We start from the raw sequence: 18,735 nt of genomic DNA, 5'->3' as shown, positions 1-18,735 counted from the left end.
GAAGTGTCCCGATTATGTTAAAAAGGAGAGAACTCGACGAGTTGATTTGTTGCATCACGATTTTGTTGTTTATGGGAACTCGCCGAGTTGAAGGACAACTCGACGAGTTGAGTCAACTCGTAGCGTTGACTTTGACCATTACTTGGATGTTGACTTTGACCTTGACTTGACTTTGACCAAGGTAGACTCCTGGAGGGTTATGAAGTATGGAATGGGTTCTAAAGGGTAGTTGCATGTAAGGGTTTGGGCCTAATTTGGAAAATTAGGTCATTGATGGGCTTTCATGGATTTTATAGTTTGGGCCTTGACGTGTCGGGGGTGAAACAATCATTTCACCCCAAGTGAGGATTATGGATCATTGTTGAGACCCAATTTCTAATTGGGTGATATTTTGGTATTGATAACTCAAGGAGTTGTTAGGGCAACAACTAAGGATTTTTGCAGTGATCTTCAACATTCGAGGAGAGTCTCCTCACTGTTTGTATGGATCGAAGGCACCAATGCCTACCCATTTGGTTTATGTATTGTAGGAAGACCTGGGGGTTAGCCTTAGGAATTATGTATGAAAGACCATGAGGTGGCTCCTAGCACAATGTATGCTAATTAGCTAAGTAGAGTAGTATGTATGCTAGTTGTCTTTGTAATGCTTGCATGGAAGACCTAGAGGCGGCTCTTGGCACTCGTCTGTAAGACCCATGGGGTGGCCCTCTGCTTGGCAAGAAAGACCACATGGCGGCCCTTGGCATAATGGCAAGACTATGTGCGACACATAGGAGCTTTATTGATTATGATATACGAATGATATGTATGGCTCACGGTTATGTATGGCAGTATATGATATATGTGCTTTTATGCTAGGATATTATGTGGTAGTGGTAGGGGTGTAATAAACCTCATATCCAGTTGGAAGAGACCGAAGGGGTAGGCCAGCACGCACATATGCTATGCAGTATCTGGTTGAAAGAGACCGAAGGGGTAGGCCAACACCCGAATATGTTAGGTAGTATGTTTATTGTATGGTATGTGGTATTCGGGGAACTCACTAAGCTTCATGGTTACAGTTTTTAGTTTTGGTTTCAGGTACCTCCAATTTCCAGATAAAGGAGCTCGGGACGATCGCAACGCATACACTCGTGTTTTTCACAATACGTGATTTCTAAGAATGAACTATGATAAATGTTTTATTTGAAATGCTTTTCAATGTGTGAACAAAGTTACAAATGTGTTTTAGTTATATTAAAAATTAAATTTTTGGTTCTGAATTTTGGGATGTTACAATAGTATTAGGGTTCATCTATATTAAATGAAAGACTAATGATTAGTTACTCATGGCAGAAAATAAGCAGACAATCACATAAGATTTAGACATTATTAAGCTAATGCAAACCGATTGTAATGTGTAATCTTCAAACTCTTAATCATTAATCGAATTTTTCTTCCAATGGTTGAATTTTACAGGTCGCTGGCTTTTGAAAGCGACTATCAATTCCAGAATATCAATCGAACTCCCTAAAAGTTAAATGTCAAGGAGTATTTATAGTTTCCATAAAACTTATCTTACGTCGTGAGAATTAGGGTCTCACGTCGTGAGATTGGTATAATTTGTGTCTGACAAGGAAACCTGCATTCCGCATAATTATCTTCTGGAAGTTCCCTTCTCACGACGTGAGGTTATAGTGCTCACATTGTGAGCCTCTATGTTGTGCATATCATCGAGATTTTCCACTCGCCACACCATGGGACCCTGAAGCCACAATGTGGGACTCGTATTTTCATGATTTTTCTTCCTTTTAAACTGCATCAAGCTCCCAACTTCAGCTTTAGTCCTTCCAGGTTCCAATATTTGTCTTTTTTGTCCTTTTCTTTCAAGAATGTCCTATTTGGCTGCAAAATGTTATTTAACCCTATAAGTACCAAATATCTTTGCTTTTAAACAAATTATAACTTAAAATGAATTAAAATAATGCCTAAATATATGTATAAATATAGCAATATCAAATAACATAATCTTTTGCCTGATGATTGTTTGGTTGCTTGATTGCATGGTATGTTGATATTTTATATGGAGGATTGATGGTGGAATGACACGAGACTTGTGAGCACAAATTACTCAGCGTTGATGGTAGATCAACATAGGAGCTATGAGCCTAGACACCCACTCTTGATGACTAGACAGACACTCGATCCATTTGTCACTAGATGGATCGACACGAGAGCCAAAAGACTTATTTGTATGTAGACCGACATGAGATTTGAGAGACTTGTTTGTATGCAAATCGACACGAGAGCCGTAAGACTGATTGTATGTGTATTAATGTATGTGGTATATTGAGGAACTCACGAAGCTTTATCCTTACAATTGTTGATTCAATGTTTTCAGGTGGTTCTACTGTTAAGGGGTAGGGTCCAACAAATGTATCACACACATATCGATGGGGATTTTATTATTTAGGCTTCCACTGTATTTATTATTCTGACACAATTTTTGATTTGAAAAATAAAATTTTTGTTTGAAAATTTGGAACGTTACAATACTTTTGGATTGTAAACCATAACTTTTGGGACAATAATTTCGTAAGTCTAAGTGATTCATACACAAATACTTTTAAATGACTAAATATTTTAAAAGAATAACACAAATACTTTTAACATATAAGAGGGGTGTTTCAGACATGCCCCCATCCATCTCTTTACTACCATCATCATCCTTTATGCATCCGCTCCCTCATTCATATGCTCATCTCCATCTCCTGTTAATTTGTGAAAACCATCCTACTTCAATATCCTTCTATCACCCTTTCCTCTTGAATTGTGTTTTACAATTAATTACTTTCATTGAAGAATGCAATTTTATTGTTGGAACATGAGATTGAATTGATTGGAGGTTTGAATCAGTTTTTATGTTTAAATTTGAGTTTGAATTGATTTTACTTTTTAGATTAGTTTTTTTTTATAATGGTAGTGGTGATTGGTAGCAAGAGAGGGAAAGGAGGAGAAAAATGAATGAGTGGGAGTGGTGGTATAAGGGATGTCGATATTAGAAAAATATATGGGTGGGGGAGGTGGCTTTTTATTAGAAAGAAGGAAAAAAAGTTGTATGTTTTGCAATATTTAAAAAAAAAATAAACATTTAAATATATTTTTTTGGAATTATATTGGCCATAGAAGATGACCTTAAATGATGATGATGTGATAAAATGAAAATGACTAAATACAGATTAGTGTAAAATATGTATAAAGATAAGGTTAATAATATTTTTTGAACATGTTAATCGATTAGAATGGTAATAAACAGTCAAAATAATATTTTAAAGTTTAGTAATAAATTATATAAAAAAATATTAAATATGTAAAAAGTAAAAGTTTATTTCTAGGATATTTTTCCTTTTTATCAGAAAAAAAAATAAAAATCATTCCTGAATAAGGCCAAAAGCAGCTGGTATCCACTTGCTTCAAGTTTTACCACCTGTGTGGTGGTTCTGCAACTAAAACTCATCTTGATCATTTTTACCCTTCAAAAGTAAAACCCACTTAGAATCTTCAATAATCCCCGTACGCCGTACGATTCAATACGATAAGGGTAAAATTGTCATTTGACAATTCACCATTTCTAACCCCCACCTTCCCGTCTTTGATGGAGTCGCTGAACAAAAACGCAGTCAAAGTTTCATTTTATTTTCAACAACTCTGACCCTCTTCACAAATTCCCATTAATTTTCCCCACCCATTTCGCCTGTTCAACCCCTGATTTTAAGAAGTTAAAAGTATTTAATCCCGTTATTTGTTTATATCAACTCTCGTGCTGAAAAAAAAATTAAATTCGCCGATCGTTTTCCCTTTTCCTTGTTTTCGAAGGAAAGGGAGTCTGCGAAGTGCGATCATTTTTTCGGCGGAAGTTGATTCCTTGGGATTAATTAAATTATGGATAACTATTATTATCATCAGCTTGCATCATGTCCTTCTTACAGGGATTCACTGAATGTTCTTGAGGTTGATATACAGTTTGCTAATATGCTGTAAGTCCTCTTCACTCTCACTCTCACTATCTTCTTCTGTATTATGTTTTTGCAGCTTTTTTTCTGGATTAGGGTTGTCTAATGGGATGTGAATATGGATGTTGTTGGTTTTTTTTTTCTCACGTACTGCTTATAGGTAAAATTTTGTTAAAGAGCTTGCTTGGTGTTTTTGTGTATTGATCGTGCACGATAAAACAATGCGTATCTTTTGGTTCCGAGGTCAAAATTGTTATAATTTTCGTAAAATTTCTTGATTGTTTTACACAAATTGTTGAAACTATAGGGAATTCTAGGTTTATGAAATTGTGGGTGTTTAATTTTTTGGGGATTTATGCCAATTTTGCAATTACAAACTAGTGAACGAACGGGTATTAGTTCTTCAATTTGGTAATGCAATTTGAATCTTTTTTAAGTTGAAACTTATTACTTGCACTTCTTCCTCTGTTTCTGTAGTTCAACTTTGCTAGTCAAACTGGAGAGATTGAATTATAAAATTAGCATGCGTGTATCAGTGTATGTAAATTACGAAGGGTAAAAGCGAATGCCATCAATTCTGAATTCACTGTTTGACCAAAAGTCAACACCCTTTACATTTTTTAACTTTTTTGAGGGCTAGTAGAAGATAAACAATTAACGACGTGTTTGTCTACATAACTTCAACACCCTTTTTCCCAATCTTCAAAATACCCAAAACCCTTTTTTACTCTAAATCAACGATTTGATCAAAAGTCAACATCTTTACATGTATTTTTTAATCCTTTTGCTTACAGGGCAAATTCTATTCCAAGGGATAAAAGTGGCGCGTGTCTTCAAATGGAGCTGGGTTACAGTGACATGGCATATATTTTATCATTTTTACTCCAATGGATCGATTTCCCATGTTCTTGTTTCCTTCAAACATGTCTAAATTTCTGTTACGTGGTTGTACACAAGGTTAGTATCGTAAATAACCAAACAACAATGGACAAAATGTGTGTATCGTTTCCATCATTCCATCTTTGCAAGTGTCACCATAACATCGGTTAGTTTATGTTTCAGGTTTTGCCAGATGGGAAACCAAAACTTACTTCACTTGGGAGAAAGGCAACCATTAGAGAGTTCTATGGTATGCAAACAAACATCAAATATCAATGTACTTTTAGAAATGGTCAAGGGTTTGACTCTCAAAAGTGTGGGAGTTTCAATTCCAATGTGGATTGTCAAACTGATTTACATCAATCTCGTATGATACGATGCTTTTGGTCAGTGTGGGCCACCTAGCAGACTGTTGTGTGTACTTGATTTCCAGTGTGGGCCAGGGTGGTTGGAAGAAATAAGCCTTTTTGCAGAAACATCAAACAACAAACTATTTTGTTATTGATTTAAAAAAAAAATACATAACTCAATTTTTTTTTTCAGATGTGATATTGCCATCCCTCAAACGTCTACGAACAAACCCATTGGAGATCGAAGACAATGAAGAGAATATTCAACCTTTTGGGACAAATCCCAGAAAGAAAATAGAAAAAAATACAAAAAGTACAAATGTTGATATGGAAAGAGAAGACGAATGTGGTATATGCTTAGAGCCCTGCACCAAAATGGTTTTGCCCAACTGTTGTCATGCAATGTGCATCAATTGCTACCATGATTGGTAAGTTAGTTTTAAAACATGTTTCACTTTCACCTTTCTTGTTTTTTATGCTAAATTTTCAAGATTTTACAGGAACATGAGGTCAGTATCTTGCCCCTTTTGCCGTGGTAGCTTGAAGAGAGTGAACTCAGAGGATTTATGGGTTCTCCCATGTACAGGAGATGTGGTTGACCAAAAAACTGTGTCAAAGGAGGACAAAAAAAGATTCTATAATTACATTAATAAGCTGCCTAAAGATATCCCAGATGCTGTATTCTTGGTATACAATGACTACTTATTTTAATCCGAGTTGATAAAATGTGGTTAGCTTTTTCTTGTATATTTGTAATTTTAATTGATTTTGCAGTCGATTTCTGCAAAATGGTGTACATTTTTAGTGTAGAATTTAACCATCGTTTCCAATAGAGATTGTGTTCTCTGAAGCTCCCAGTATGTTTTTTCTCTTAGTTGCAGGAAATTCTCTTCTTTTGACTTTTGAAAGTCAATCCTAGCACTTTTTAAATCCAAATTAGCCGTGAAAACTGTACGTTTGGATTCATATTTTTTTCTTCAGTCTGGTTCTTGTTATATTCTATGAAACATTCAAATTTCATCATGGGACCTAATTATAGTCATATTAATTCTCAAGTTAAAGCAGTTCTGTTTGACCTCAAAAGTCTAGAACAGACACTTATTCTCAACGGATGGAACCTCATCTCATATTTAATGTCTTTAGGTTTTCTTCTTCATGATATAAAAGGAATTCATATGATGTGGTATTTCTCATTCCTTACGTTCCAAACATCAGTTTGTATTGTATTTGACATGCAACTATCCCAACGACACAAAAATTGTAATTTTTTTGGGTGAGATAGGAATGGGTTTTTGATCTTGCAAGTACAAAAGACGTAAATACCCTCTTTATCATCCAAAATAGTTCTACAGACTGTTTTTAGCATGCATTGTATTTGGATCGAAATTGATGTCGGTGTGATTAAGACACATTGCCGTTTTTGTTAGTATAAAAGGCGTATACGCCTTGTCCAAGTTTATTCCATGTAATAAACACATATGACTCCTACATATGCTAAGATCATAGACTCAAAACAAAAACACAAAAAGAAGGGTTCACAATAGTCTAGCCCAAGTAGTTTTTGCTAGTCAATAAGGACCCGAAGGGTGGATGAGTTAACCCCTCATTAACGTACAAATCAAAAACCGCCTTATACATAGCCTCAGTTAAATGAACCCCATCCCAATTAATATACTTAGAAGGTTCTTGACACGAGCTCGAAGACTGGGACCCACAAGTAACAGACAAATCAAAGTCATATGGTGCACCATTACCATTCGACCCACAACAAACTTTGTAAAGCTCCGTGAACCCTAATTTGGATGCGTTCTTGATGACATTCCGATACGCGTTCCAGTAATCAGCATAAATAATGACAGCTTCCGGATACTTTTTCCTGAGATCTTGGATTTTGGTTTGGAGAATGGTGTTGTGGTTATAGCTTTGTTTGTTGAGACTACCCACACACCCCATGTCATCACGGTCTGATTCGGGTGCATATGCCATGGATAGGGTCAGGCAACCCGTGGTTGGAAGGCCTTCCACTACCATGTATTTTGCACCTTTTTTAAGCAATGCCTGCCAAAAATACATTATTCTTATGCATAATGTTCTTTGTTTTGATATTATGTATATGGTAAAATTTTGGTAAATACTACATCCGTCTCAAAATTATTGTCCATGTTTGACTTTTTAAGTCTTTTTAGTTAAACTTTGACCTTAAATAATTTACTTTTTGTTATATAATTTTTTATGCAACATATATGAATGGATTGTCTTTTAAATGTATTTTCATTGTTATAAGTTTCATCAAAAATTATATAACACAAAAAAAATTATTTATGGTCAAAGTTGATATTGAAAGACTTCAAAAGTCAAACGTGGACAATAATTTTGGTAAAAGTACGTTACTCGTATTGATAGTGAAATGTAAGCATGTTGTTATGCTTGGTAAAAAATTTATACGTACATTGTTGTTATGTAAAAAATGAAAATAAGTTATTTTTATAGGTAAAAACATAGAGTATATTGCCTATATTAGTAGCGAGAATAATTTATGTTTTAATTACCAACAATTTGTCATATAGTAATTATCTCTAGAAATCCATAATAAAGTATCTTTTCGTATGATTAATATCCGCAACATATTTTGTTTTGTAGTGCTTATGTTTTCATATCTATAATAACAACATACTTATTATTCATTATACTTGTGATAAAAATAAAGTAAAGTTGCTATTTTTAGGTAAAAATATAGGTACGTTAAACTTTAAGCTATTATGATTATGAATAAACGATTGAAGTAGCGTTGTTATTATGAGTTAAAAATAAAAAAGAAAGTATATGATCAAAAAGTAAAATAGATTGTTATTAATTTTGTGATTTGGCGTATAATAATTACCTCTAGAAATCCATTGACACTGCGAATGGAAAGCTCTTGAATGGTTTTGCTTTGAACAGAAGATCCAACGGTGTACGCGTAATCATTGGCTCCAATCTCACCAACCCAAATCAACGCATCATCAAACACCTCCTTACATTCTCTTGGAGTTGATTTTGCACTTTTACACTTTTGCCCCTCCAAATCCTTGTTAAACCAAGCAAGTTCACTTTGTAATGACTGAGGTTGGATGTTTAGAGTAAGGTTATTTTTGACAAAGAACTCATGCGGTATGGCGGTGGACCCCGCCACAGCATAGTTGACACCAAACGAGGTGTCAGCTTTGCGGTGGCGGTAGGGCGGCAAGTAGGGCAAGGAAAGTGATTCCGCCACAAAGTCAATGACAAGGCGGCCGTCGGAGTAGCGGTTGGTGGGGTGGTGGAAAAATGTCCGGCCATAAGGGAGGTTGGAGACGTAGGTGAAGGCATTAGGGCCGCTAGCGGAAGCGGTGTTTCCGGTGTCGGTGTAGGAGTCACCGAATGCATAGATTTTCTTGAACGGCCGTTGAGTTGGATTGGCAGAGGTGGTGGTGAGGAGGAGGAAGATGGCGGCAAAGGTGGTGGTGAAAGGTGGCATGGTTGATGATGGGTGACCTTTTTGAATTTTTTGAGTGTCTTTAGTGGGTTTTTATAAACTGAAACTTGTGAAGGAATTAAAGTAGGCTTGTAATATAGTATTATTATACGTGATAAATTAATAGTTTTTGATTTGTAGTTCTTTGTTGTAATGGAAGAAGAGGTGAAGAGTGGGGGGGTAATAAATATTTGTGGGGTAGTTGAGGAAATTCGGTTTTTAATTTTATAAAAGCTTTGAATGTTATGGGATGAATCGTATCCTATCACCAACTTTTGCGGTGAATGATTAAATAATTTGTTGGTTATCTTTTATTTTGTGATGAGACGTGGCATATTCTAATTTACCCAATTTATGTAAGATTTAAGTTTACATAAACTGAATAAAACTTTCTTTGTTTCAGAAAAAAGAAGTGATTTGATTCGCTAAAAACTGGGCTTGCTGAACTATAACTTGAGTTTCTTAACACAAATTTTTATTTTTATGTTTAAAGAAGTTTGGAAAAGATGGTATTGAAGATTGGAGAGAAATGAAAGAAGACTATGAATGAGTTGTTTTCGTTATGTTTTTATAAGATATTAAGATTTATCTTAAAGTCATTGACGAAATTACAACATTTATAAAAGAAAGTGAAATGAAACTTTGAACCATAAACAAAAAGACCGGTTTTGGACCGGTCTTAAAAAAAAACTGACACGGGTCTAAAACAACACCGGACTCAATCAAAACCGGTCCGAAAAAATGGATCGTTTAAGGACGGTCTTTTCAGTTTCTCTTTTTTCTTTTATTAAGTTTAGTGTATCATTTTTAATAAAATTTTCTATCATTTTAATATAAACAACACATTTGTTAACGAAAAAAATATGAAATCGAAACAAAAATAGAAAATATAAAAAGTACCGAATCAAAAAACCCAGATACCGTCCGGGACCGGTCTAAAAAAAACCAGACCTTTTCAAAAGCGACCTGATATCAATCAGGAACCACCAATATCAAGGTGGTTGCGTTTCGCATTTTTTTTTTCAAAAAAGCGAAATAAAAAGGGATGGAGACATTGTTGGGGATTTGACATTAAGTGAGGAATCCAATTGAAGGATTTGTATTTCAAAGAAAACATCGGACATTAAAAGTTGAAGATGTTTCACTGGCCCAAATAACACATAAGTAGTTGAGTAGTCATTAATCTCTCGTGGGCCTCATCACTATCATAAATGGTCAAAACCAATGGGCCACATCACTATTATAAACGGTCAAAACCAATTTGTGGTGAAGTTTGTTTCCGAAGTCTATTATAAATCAAAGCATAAGAAGCGCAAAAACAAACGGTAGGGACCTTCTGAGTTAAAAAGATAAGTTAGGAACCAAGCATACAAATTACCCCAAATCATAGGGACCATTCGTATAATTTACTCTAATAATAATAATAATGGAGTATAAAAATCAAAAAATGATAGTATAGTGACTTTCATGCATCATTTTATGTAAATTATAAAGGAATAAGCAAATTGGTTATTTCTTTTATCCCATATTAGTGGGGAAGCAACCTTGTGTGAGCTTGTAAGTTTTCTTTCTCTCTTTTTCTTGATGGATGTTTAAACTTCAAAGGCTGTGGATTAAAAGATGAATCAAGCTTACACGCGTACGACAGTTGTGGGGAGTTGATGAACTTTTGTTTTTTTTCCGAATTCAGGTCGAGTCGTTTGGACTGACGTGGTCAACGTTGACCATGTGTTTTGCTGATTTTTTAAGTTTTAACACATGTGATTTATCCATAATTTATAACATATTTACATATGAATTAAATTTATATAAATTTACATGGTTAGTTCAAATGTGAAGCAAATTTGTAAATCCATATTGTTATAATTAGCAACGTAAAGTTGTAAAACCATTATATTTAGAAAAGTGAAATGTCGGAGTCGTCTATATATAATATATTTTTCTCAATATATACAAGTGATGAGAAATGGTTTTCTGAAAATCGTTATCAACTTCTTTTTAACATAATGCAAACAACTAGACAAGAGGAATAATTTTAAGAATGACAAAAGTCATGGAAACCAATATTTTTATTAACCAAATTCTGACGATATCAACTTTTAATACCCCAATAATTTATGTTTTTGTTAGTAGCGTTGTACAGTAAATTATTATGTTTTAAATGAAAAAAAAATGGTTTGCAAAATTTTTTCATAAACACCAATCATAAGTTGTAAATTTTTTCATAAACACCAATCATAAGTTGTAAGTGTCATAATCGTTAGAGTAAATTATACGAATGACCCCTATGATTTGGAGTAATTTATATGTTTGGTTCTTAATTTATTTTTTTTAACTCGGAAGGTCATTACTATTTGTTTTTACTTCCGAGTTAAAAAAAATAAGTTAGAAACATATAAATTACTGTAAACCATAGGACCCATTCGTGTAATTTACTCTATTAATTTACGACGCGTTACACATGAAAACTAACATTATTAAACAAATTCTAATAATATCAAACTTAATAGTTAATACCCCCAATATACACACAACTGCTATCTTGTCTTTCAAACTAAGATAAAAATATTACAAGTATATTTTTTAATTGTTATCAGCAAAAATCATATTAATAAATTGCAACAAACAAAAAACGAAAATATTTAAAAAAAATAAATATAAAAGTTTAATAATTTGAAAAGTTTGAATTTAAAAGAAAAATGAGAAATCTTTTGAATTATTAAAATTAATGAAACTTTAATATATTAGATACATTACATATATAAACCCTTTTTAATAAATACCTTACATATATATTATCTTACATATTAAATGTGGAATTTTAATTTAATAAAATGAAAAATACAATAAAATGACAAGTAGAAAATAGAAAATTTAAAAATGTTAGAAAATGTCATGTGTCCAAATGAAGGAGAAGAGGACATGTGGCAAAAAAACCTTCATTTATGATAGTAGATTAGTAGGATGGATGAAAGTATTTTGATAGGGACTAAAGTAAAATATTTAGAAACGTTAGTGGTTAGATTGAAAATACTAATAGTGCAAGGGCCAATTGAGGCTAGGCCTCCCGTTCAAATTTTATATTTCTTTTTTCTTTTTTCTTCCAGCCGTCGCTCAACATCCCTACCCACCGCCGCCGCCGCCGATAACCAACACTCCCAACTCCCAAACCTCCTTCGAATCGGTCTCAGCTCACAAGAAATTTCCGTCGTTGTTCCATCTGTTCCATATCCCATAACCATCAAATTATCATCCGATACGAAATTTCCAATCAAATCCATCTTTTGTCAAACGGACTTATTTGCAGATTGAATTTGAATCATCAAAGCAAATGGCGTTAACAAACTTGATATTGACGGTGGCAGGAGTCAGTGCTGTGATTTTATTGATGAGGAGCGATGTAAAACAATCTGCCTCTATTTTCAAACGCAACGTTCGTCAAATTCGCCACTGGCTCGAAGAAGAATCCGCTTCTGCAGCTAAGTATGTTCTATTATTACCACACACACACACACACATGGTTTCATGCTTGATTATGAACTCCTGTGTGGACCTTTTTCTGTATACTTTATCTTCTATGCAACAAGGTTATCATTCAAAGTTCAATTTAGTGTAGAATGAACCTATGATTCTCAATTTAGGGCTCATAAGTCATAATCAAATACATAAAATACATAGGTAATCTTCATAAAAGGATATCGTAGAGGAAATAGTACACAATGAAATAGCAATAATCATTGTCAAATTTTAATGTTTCTGATCGCAGATTCAACTATATTAGACTGTGTTTTAGGGCATCTTTCACTACAAATTGTCATGTCTCTAATAACTTCAGCATTTGTAAATGCATTGAGCACCATTGTTGCACAAGTTTATTGTTATCCTTGTGAGTCTGCCTCATCATTCTCAGCTATCAAAATAGTATCTTTGCATAACTCATGAATCATAGCTGAAAAATCACTTTCTCATCAGCACAATTAACACTTTTAACTTCCAGATTGTGTGATTTGAAACCCTTGTTTGCTTTTATATGAAATCAAGGAGGTCAATGATAAACCTTTTTATCATGAACTAGTTGAGTAAACCTTTTTTTGTTAAATTGGTTGCTTCTTTTATTCTTTTTTATCTAGCCTCTGTAATTGGCCCAATCATGCTCTTAAATGGACTTTTTGGGGACAATTTTTTGTTGTTCACATCTTCCAACTTTGAGAAATTATGCTGAGATTATATATTCATCCTCAATGCCTCACATTTGATGGTCATACTTGCTAGATTTATACGGGAAAATGACTCTTGAGGGTAATTAACTTTTGCGTTTGTACTCATTTGGTCCCTTTTTTTTTTGTATTCAATATACCATCGAACTTGTTGTTGGTGTTTACCATAGCCCTTTTGACCGGCTTTTGACCTGTGATAGCCGGTCAAAGGGTTATGGTGAACACAGACAACAAGTTCGATGGTATATTGAGTACAAAAAAAAGAAAAGGGACCAAATGAGAACAAACGCAACAGTTGGTTACCCTCCTGATTCATTTTCCCTTTACTCATTTACAACAAATCCCACATCATTTCCTACTGATATTAATGACTTTTATGAGATTCATTCTTGCTTCTCTTCAAAACATAACCTACGAAAGGACATTATTCATACATGTACAACTTTGTAATGCACTTGAATATTTATTAGGGGAATCTTGACTAAGCAGGCGCATTTCATGACTTCGATCTTAAAGCTAAGTAAACTCAAAAATCATAGCACTTGTGATTCCACTCGTTTGTAGACTTGTCTAGAATCCATGATACGATAAATCATTTGATTGGAAATGTAAATGTAGTCATGAAATGTGCCTGCTTAGTCAAGATTCCCCTAATAAATATTCAAGTGCATTACAAAGTTGTACATGTATGAATAATGTCCTTTCGTAGGTTATGTTTTGAAGAGAAGCAAGAATGAATCTCATAAAAGTCATTAATATCAGTAGGAAATGATGTGGGATTTGTTGTAAATGAGTAAAGGGAAAATGAATCAGGAGGGTAACCAACTGTTGCGTTTGTTCTCATTTGGTCCCTTTTCTTTTTTTTTGTACTCAATATACCATCGAACTTGTTGTATGTGTTCACCATAACCCTTTGACCGGCTATCACAGGTCAAAAGCCGGTCAAAAGGGCTATGGTAAACACCAACAACAAGTTCGATGGTATATTGAATACAAAAAAAAAAAAAAAGGGACCAAATGAGTACAAACGCAAAAGTTAATTACCCTCAAGAGTCATTTTCCCGATTTATACAACATACAATTGAGCTAACTTTGTGTTAGAGTTTGAAATGCAAACTCAAAAAGAAATGGGCAAAAGTAACCCGACCCGTTTTGGATCATACTAAAAATTACCAATGTTGTATATGTTTTGGTGTTATAGGGAAATGGAGAAGGCAAAACCCAAGGAATTACCTAAGAAAGATACCCCCAAGGGTGATTAGAGATGAATGATATCAAATGATGGTATTGGTATTAAGAAAGTATGACCCACCTAATAAAATTAGAATGATTTTCTTGTATTAAGAAAGTTTTTTTAGCTCAATTTGTGGAAGTGAAGCATATCAATCAATCATTTTTATATTATTTGTCTTCATAAACACATTTACATATTTTTGCATGTGTTTGTGGCTATATCTATAAAAGAGTGTCATTTTGCTTGTTAATTTGTTTGTATTGGAAAAATAGAAAACTCTCAAGAAAAGCCCATAATGGAATGCAATGACATTTTCACAAATATGATCAAAATTTAAGTTGCCATAATCTTTAAGCGGAATGATCTCATTATAATGCTACATAGTTTTTATGTCCACTAAATCCTAAACCCTAATTTAGATCAAAACAGAGAGTATTATGTTATCTTGTTGTAGCCTTATTGTGTTCTATTTGTATGACACGAGGCATTATCTTAATGTAAGATTAAAGTGAAAAATAATAAAAATAATGATATGAAAGTTACAAATTTTTTTTAAATAAGAAGGTCTATCAAACAAAGGATATCATCCGGAAGGAGTAACAACTCATAAATCATAAAGGGGCTTGTGAGGGGAAGGGAAAGGCATTGCTTTGCTAACACTTTCTTGATTATTGATAGTGGAGTCATCACAATGATTCTGATATTATCTTGTTGTAGCTTTTATTTTATTACACTTATTATCATCTAAAAGTGGTAGGGATGAGTAGTAAGAATAATTAGGAGTTTTTTTAACAAACACGGGAAGAAATATAATTAAATTCCATCCAATCTCATGAAGGAATGAACAAATCTTTAAATGAGGGAACCTTCACACTCGAACGAAATTGAGCTCCATTCAAACACCCTATCGAATAGGTATGGGAATTCCGCCAGAATCCACAAACCAAACTCCTCCTTATAGATCAAATTCATTTATTGAAATGCAACATTTTCTAAAATGTCTATATTATTCTATTCTGTGAAGCTTAAGTTATTTATTGCATGAATGAAACTATTGTGCATTTATTCATAATTTGATATATTGATTGGATATTTGTTACCTGGGTATGGGAATTTGTGTACATCTTCCCTACATCTGTAGCAAACTTTTGACTCTTACACCCACTTGATCCAATTCGAGAAGAAAATCCAATTCTTCACCTTCATGTTTTGATGCACTGATAATTTTTAATCCACTAACAGCCTTCTTTTATGGCTATTTGATAAGATTTGAATATTTAACATGTTTGGTTTGGATCTTAAATTGTTGATCCTTTAAATTGTTGTGTTGAATGATAAAAATTATCATTTTACCATTATGTATTGTTTTTTGTTAAATTCAATGTTTATATTTTATAAAATAACTGAACTAACTTCTTGAATAATTATAAAAAAAAAATACTAAAACCATAATAAATCCAAATCAAACGTAATATTTTGAAATCCATGAAAACATACAAAGTACCTTGGTGTGATTAGCAACTCCATAAGAAAAAGAAAAATGATTAGGGAAATCGATTCAATATTAAATAGAAACCAAACTTGCAATTGAACCGTTGATGATCGATCTATATTCTTTCTCCATCATTACATCAAACACGTCATTGCATAGACCCTCCATTTTTATTTCCAACATTTCAACCTGTCAATCCAAATTCAATGGAAAGTTATACAATCATTAATGTAAATTGAAGGAATGATCTTTACATCAATGGCTTGGGTTGACTTTTGCAATCCAGAAAAGAGGTATTTTCATTGACTTCAAAATCGGATTGATCATGGAAACTTGATTCGTTCTTGATTCCTTGTATTCATGGAAACTTCAAAGTTGGTTATTTCTTCTAATTCTTTCATTTCTTCTTCCAATACCAGTTCCATGTTCTTGCATTCACAAAGCTTCTTTATTCCCTGTAAAACAGTAGTTTTAGGTCAACATTCATTCACCTAAAACCATTTTGGGATAAAATAATTTCTTGACATTCCATTATTGTTTTGCCATCTTGTATAGAATCTCCTTAATATACTAGAATACAAGTTATAACTTATTGACATCAAAAAACATAAAAAAAAAAATTAAAAAACTTCTTCATAAGATCAAGTAACTAATGTGGGAAGCATAATCAATAATCATTATAACAAGAGGAGTGACAACAAATTGATTGGTTCCATCGACTAAAATCACAACTTTTATGAACAAAGGCAACAACCACAAACCATTAGCAATCGTATATTCATATACCCGAAGAAATTTATATGATTTCTGGAAAAGAAAAAAATTGATGAATATTTATCAATTTAAACAAAAACAATCATCCTTTTAAATTGGCATGCAATTTTCGACACTCATGAATCACATCGTCGCATACAACTATCAGGAAAAAAACGATTTTAGAGGAACTTTGATTTTAGTGAAGGTGCTTACCGGAGGGTGCAATCACTTATTGGAAACTATGCCATTTTTTTACATTATTTCAATACGCTTATACTTGAAAGGGTTATTGACATTGAAACACAATAATGTTTTCCATTTGGTTTTAAAAGGTCTTTCAACTAATTTTTGTACATTTGACCCCACTAAAGTGACATATTACCTGCCAAAATAAGGTTTTCTTCATTTTATTACCGGTTACCCGGTTGGTCAACGAAAGTCAAATGCGACGTGGTCTATGGAATCCAATTGGGTGTCCAGTCAGCTTATTACATAAGCTTCGTAAGGGTTCAATAGATCCACTGTCACTATTTCCTTACCCTATGAAGAACACCAACCCTTTCGACCATGTCTTCCTCCTCCGAATCATATAACACCGTCGCCATTTACTATGTTGAAGTGAATCCTCTCTGCTTGTGTTGCGATCAGCCTTTGTCGAAGCTCAAAGAAGCCTGGAAGCCTAACAACCCAGCTCATCGCTTCCATAATTGCACACAATAAATGGTAAGGTATCCTTCGTTACAATCGATAACTTTTAGCCCTACAGTTTTGATTTTTCTACTGCAAACCCTCTATTTTGATCAACAAAAAAAAAAACCCATTTGCAACGAGAAAACCCTAAAGTATGAACAGTAAAACCTTTTTCTGGTGTGTGGCTTTCTTTTGTAGATATACAACGACAGTTGCAACTTCTTCCAGTGGCTTGACCCAGCATTACCAAAACACTACAAGTATATGTTATGGAGCATGAAACTTAGGATCGACAACCTTTTGGTTAGGAATGGTCAAGTTGTTGAGCTGCAGAAGAAGGTGGAGAAATACAAGCTTCTTAGGAAAGTTGAGAAGGAACTTGTTGAAGCTAAGATCCAGGAACTACTCATTGAGATTGAAAGTTTGAAGAAGATGTTGAAAAAGGTTATTTTGATTGCTCTGGTATGCTTGTTGTTTGTGATCATGTACTTTAAGTTGGTATATGTGATGTAGGATGTTAGGTCATGGTGTATAGGTGGTTTTTGGCTCATGGTACATATGGGGATGGTCTTTTGGGATGGTATTTTGTGTGATTAGGTATTTGGAAATCAAGTTAAAATTGTGTTAGATGATGCAAGGTGTATAGGGTTGTTTGATGGTGAAACGGTGGTATATGGAATGATGATCCTTTTGACAATTTAGTATAGACATTGTACTTTAGCCCCATTACATACGGTGATGTAACACCTTTTGTATGGACTAATTATATAATAAAAAGCCTAGATTTATGTTTTATTTTAACATTGCTTTATGGGGCTCCTTGATAGTGTACTGCATGAATTATTATATGGTCCCCAAAGAATGCAAGTTATATGGTCCACTAATTATATAATATCATTCATGATTTGTTATATGGTCCACAAACAATTTTTTAAGTAGCATGGCCAAAATAACAATTCCAGGAGGGACAAGAAACAAGAGGCCATCTAATGCATAAAAAGGACACAAAGGACATTGGATCCCACAAGAGAATATATTAATAACCAAAGTGAGTGCAAAACATTACATAACAATTCCAACATGGAATCTTTAAAAGAAAACATCGTAACATGTTTTTACTACAAATGCTAGTACAAAGCATTACATACAAAAGCCTACATAATAAAGGACACATCCCATGCAGTTCCCATGCAAAAACTACATTAAGTTGACAGATTTTTCTGAAGTGTTCCCCTCTCCATTCTTTCCTACAACTTGGGTTACCAAATTTTTTTGATGATCCTTTCACTCTTTTTCCTCCTCTTAGCATGGGGAAGTACAACATCACCCCTCTCCCTTGTCACTTGTGTAGTTCCACTTTCCCTAGTACCTTGTGTATCCCCACCTTCCATTATTGTCCTACTTCCACTTGCCACTTCTACAGTTTTTTTCTTCATATTTTCACCCTATTATACACACATAATAAACACTTAAATGAAACATATTGATTAACAAATAAAAATAATAATAAATAAGAAGTTGTATTTACCTTTGTTGTCTTAGTCCTCTTAACCCTACTACCATGTGTATCCCCACCTTCCATTCTTGTCCCACTTCTACTTGCCACTTTTGCAGTCCTTTTCTCCATTTTTT

The 18,735-nt window shown here is 33.7% G+C and overlaps 2 protein-coding genes and 1 long non-coding RNA gene across 3 annotated transcripts; 2 read left to right on the top strand and 1 right to left on the bottom strand.

The window, feature by feature from the left end:
• The first annotated feature begins 3,652 nt into the window (after positions 1 to 3,652).
• LOC145102577 (E3 ubiquitin-protein ligase AIRP2-like) lies at positions 3,653 to 6,071 on the top strand. Its single transcript, XM_079040007.1, has 5 exons — positions 3,653 to 4,016; positions 4,787 to 4,949; positions 5,055 to 5,121; positions 5,415 to 5,649; positions 5,722 to 6,071. The coding sequence occupies exons 1-5, from the start codon at positions 3,922 to 3,924 to the stop codon at positions 5,930 to 5,932; spliced, it is 771 nt and encodes a 256-aa protein (XP_078896133.1). The 5' UTR covers positions 3,653 to 3,921; the 3' UTR covers positions 5,933 to 6,071.
• A 567-nt stretch (positions 6,072 to 6,638) lies between these two features.
• Positions 6,639 to 8,849, bottom strand: LOC145102576 (GDSL esterase/lipase At3g48460-like). Its single transcript, XM_079040006.1, has 2 exons — positions 8,103 to 8,849; positions 6,639 to 7,279 (listed from the first exon to the last, which is right to left on the bottom strand). Exons 1-2 carry the CDS (start codon positions 8,715 to 8,717, stop codon positions 6,767 to 6,769), a joined length of 1,128 nt encoding a protein of 375 aa, XP_078896132.1. The 5' UTR covers positions 8,718 to 8,849; the 3' UTR covers positions 6,639 to 6,766.
• A 2,896-nt stretch (positions 8,850 to 11,745) lies between these two features.
• Positions 11,746 to 14,349, top strand: LOC145102575 (uncharacterized). The gene is made up of 2 exons (XR_013706191.1): positions 11,746 to 12,197; positions 14,133 to 14,349. It is a non-coding gene; the product is annotated as an uncharacterized LOC145102575 (long non-coding RNA).
• The last annotated feature ends 4,386 nt before the right edge of the window (positions 14,350 to 18,735 follow it).

The sequence above is a fragment of the Lactuca serriola genome, chromosome 4, assembly GCF_051521515.1.
Source record: "Lactuca serriola cultivar US96UC23 chromosome 4, Lser_US96UC23_V15, whole genome shotgun sequence".
Classification (NCBI taxonomy): Eukaryota; Viridiplantae; Streptophyta; class Magnoliopsida; order Asterales; family Asteraceae; genus Lactuca; species Lactuca serriola.
Note: the sequence above shows the minus strand (reverse complement) of the source record. Positions and strands in the feature narration are given on the sequence as shown.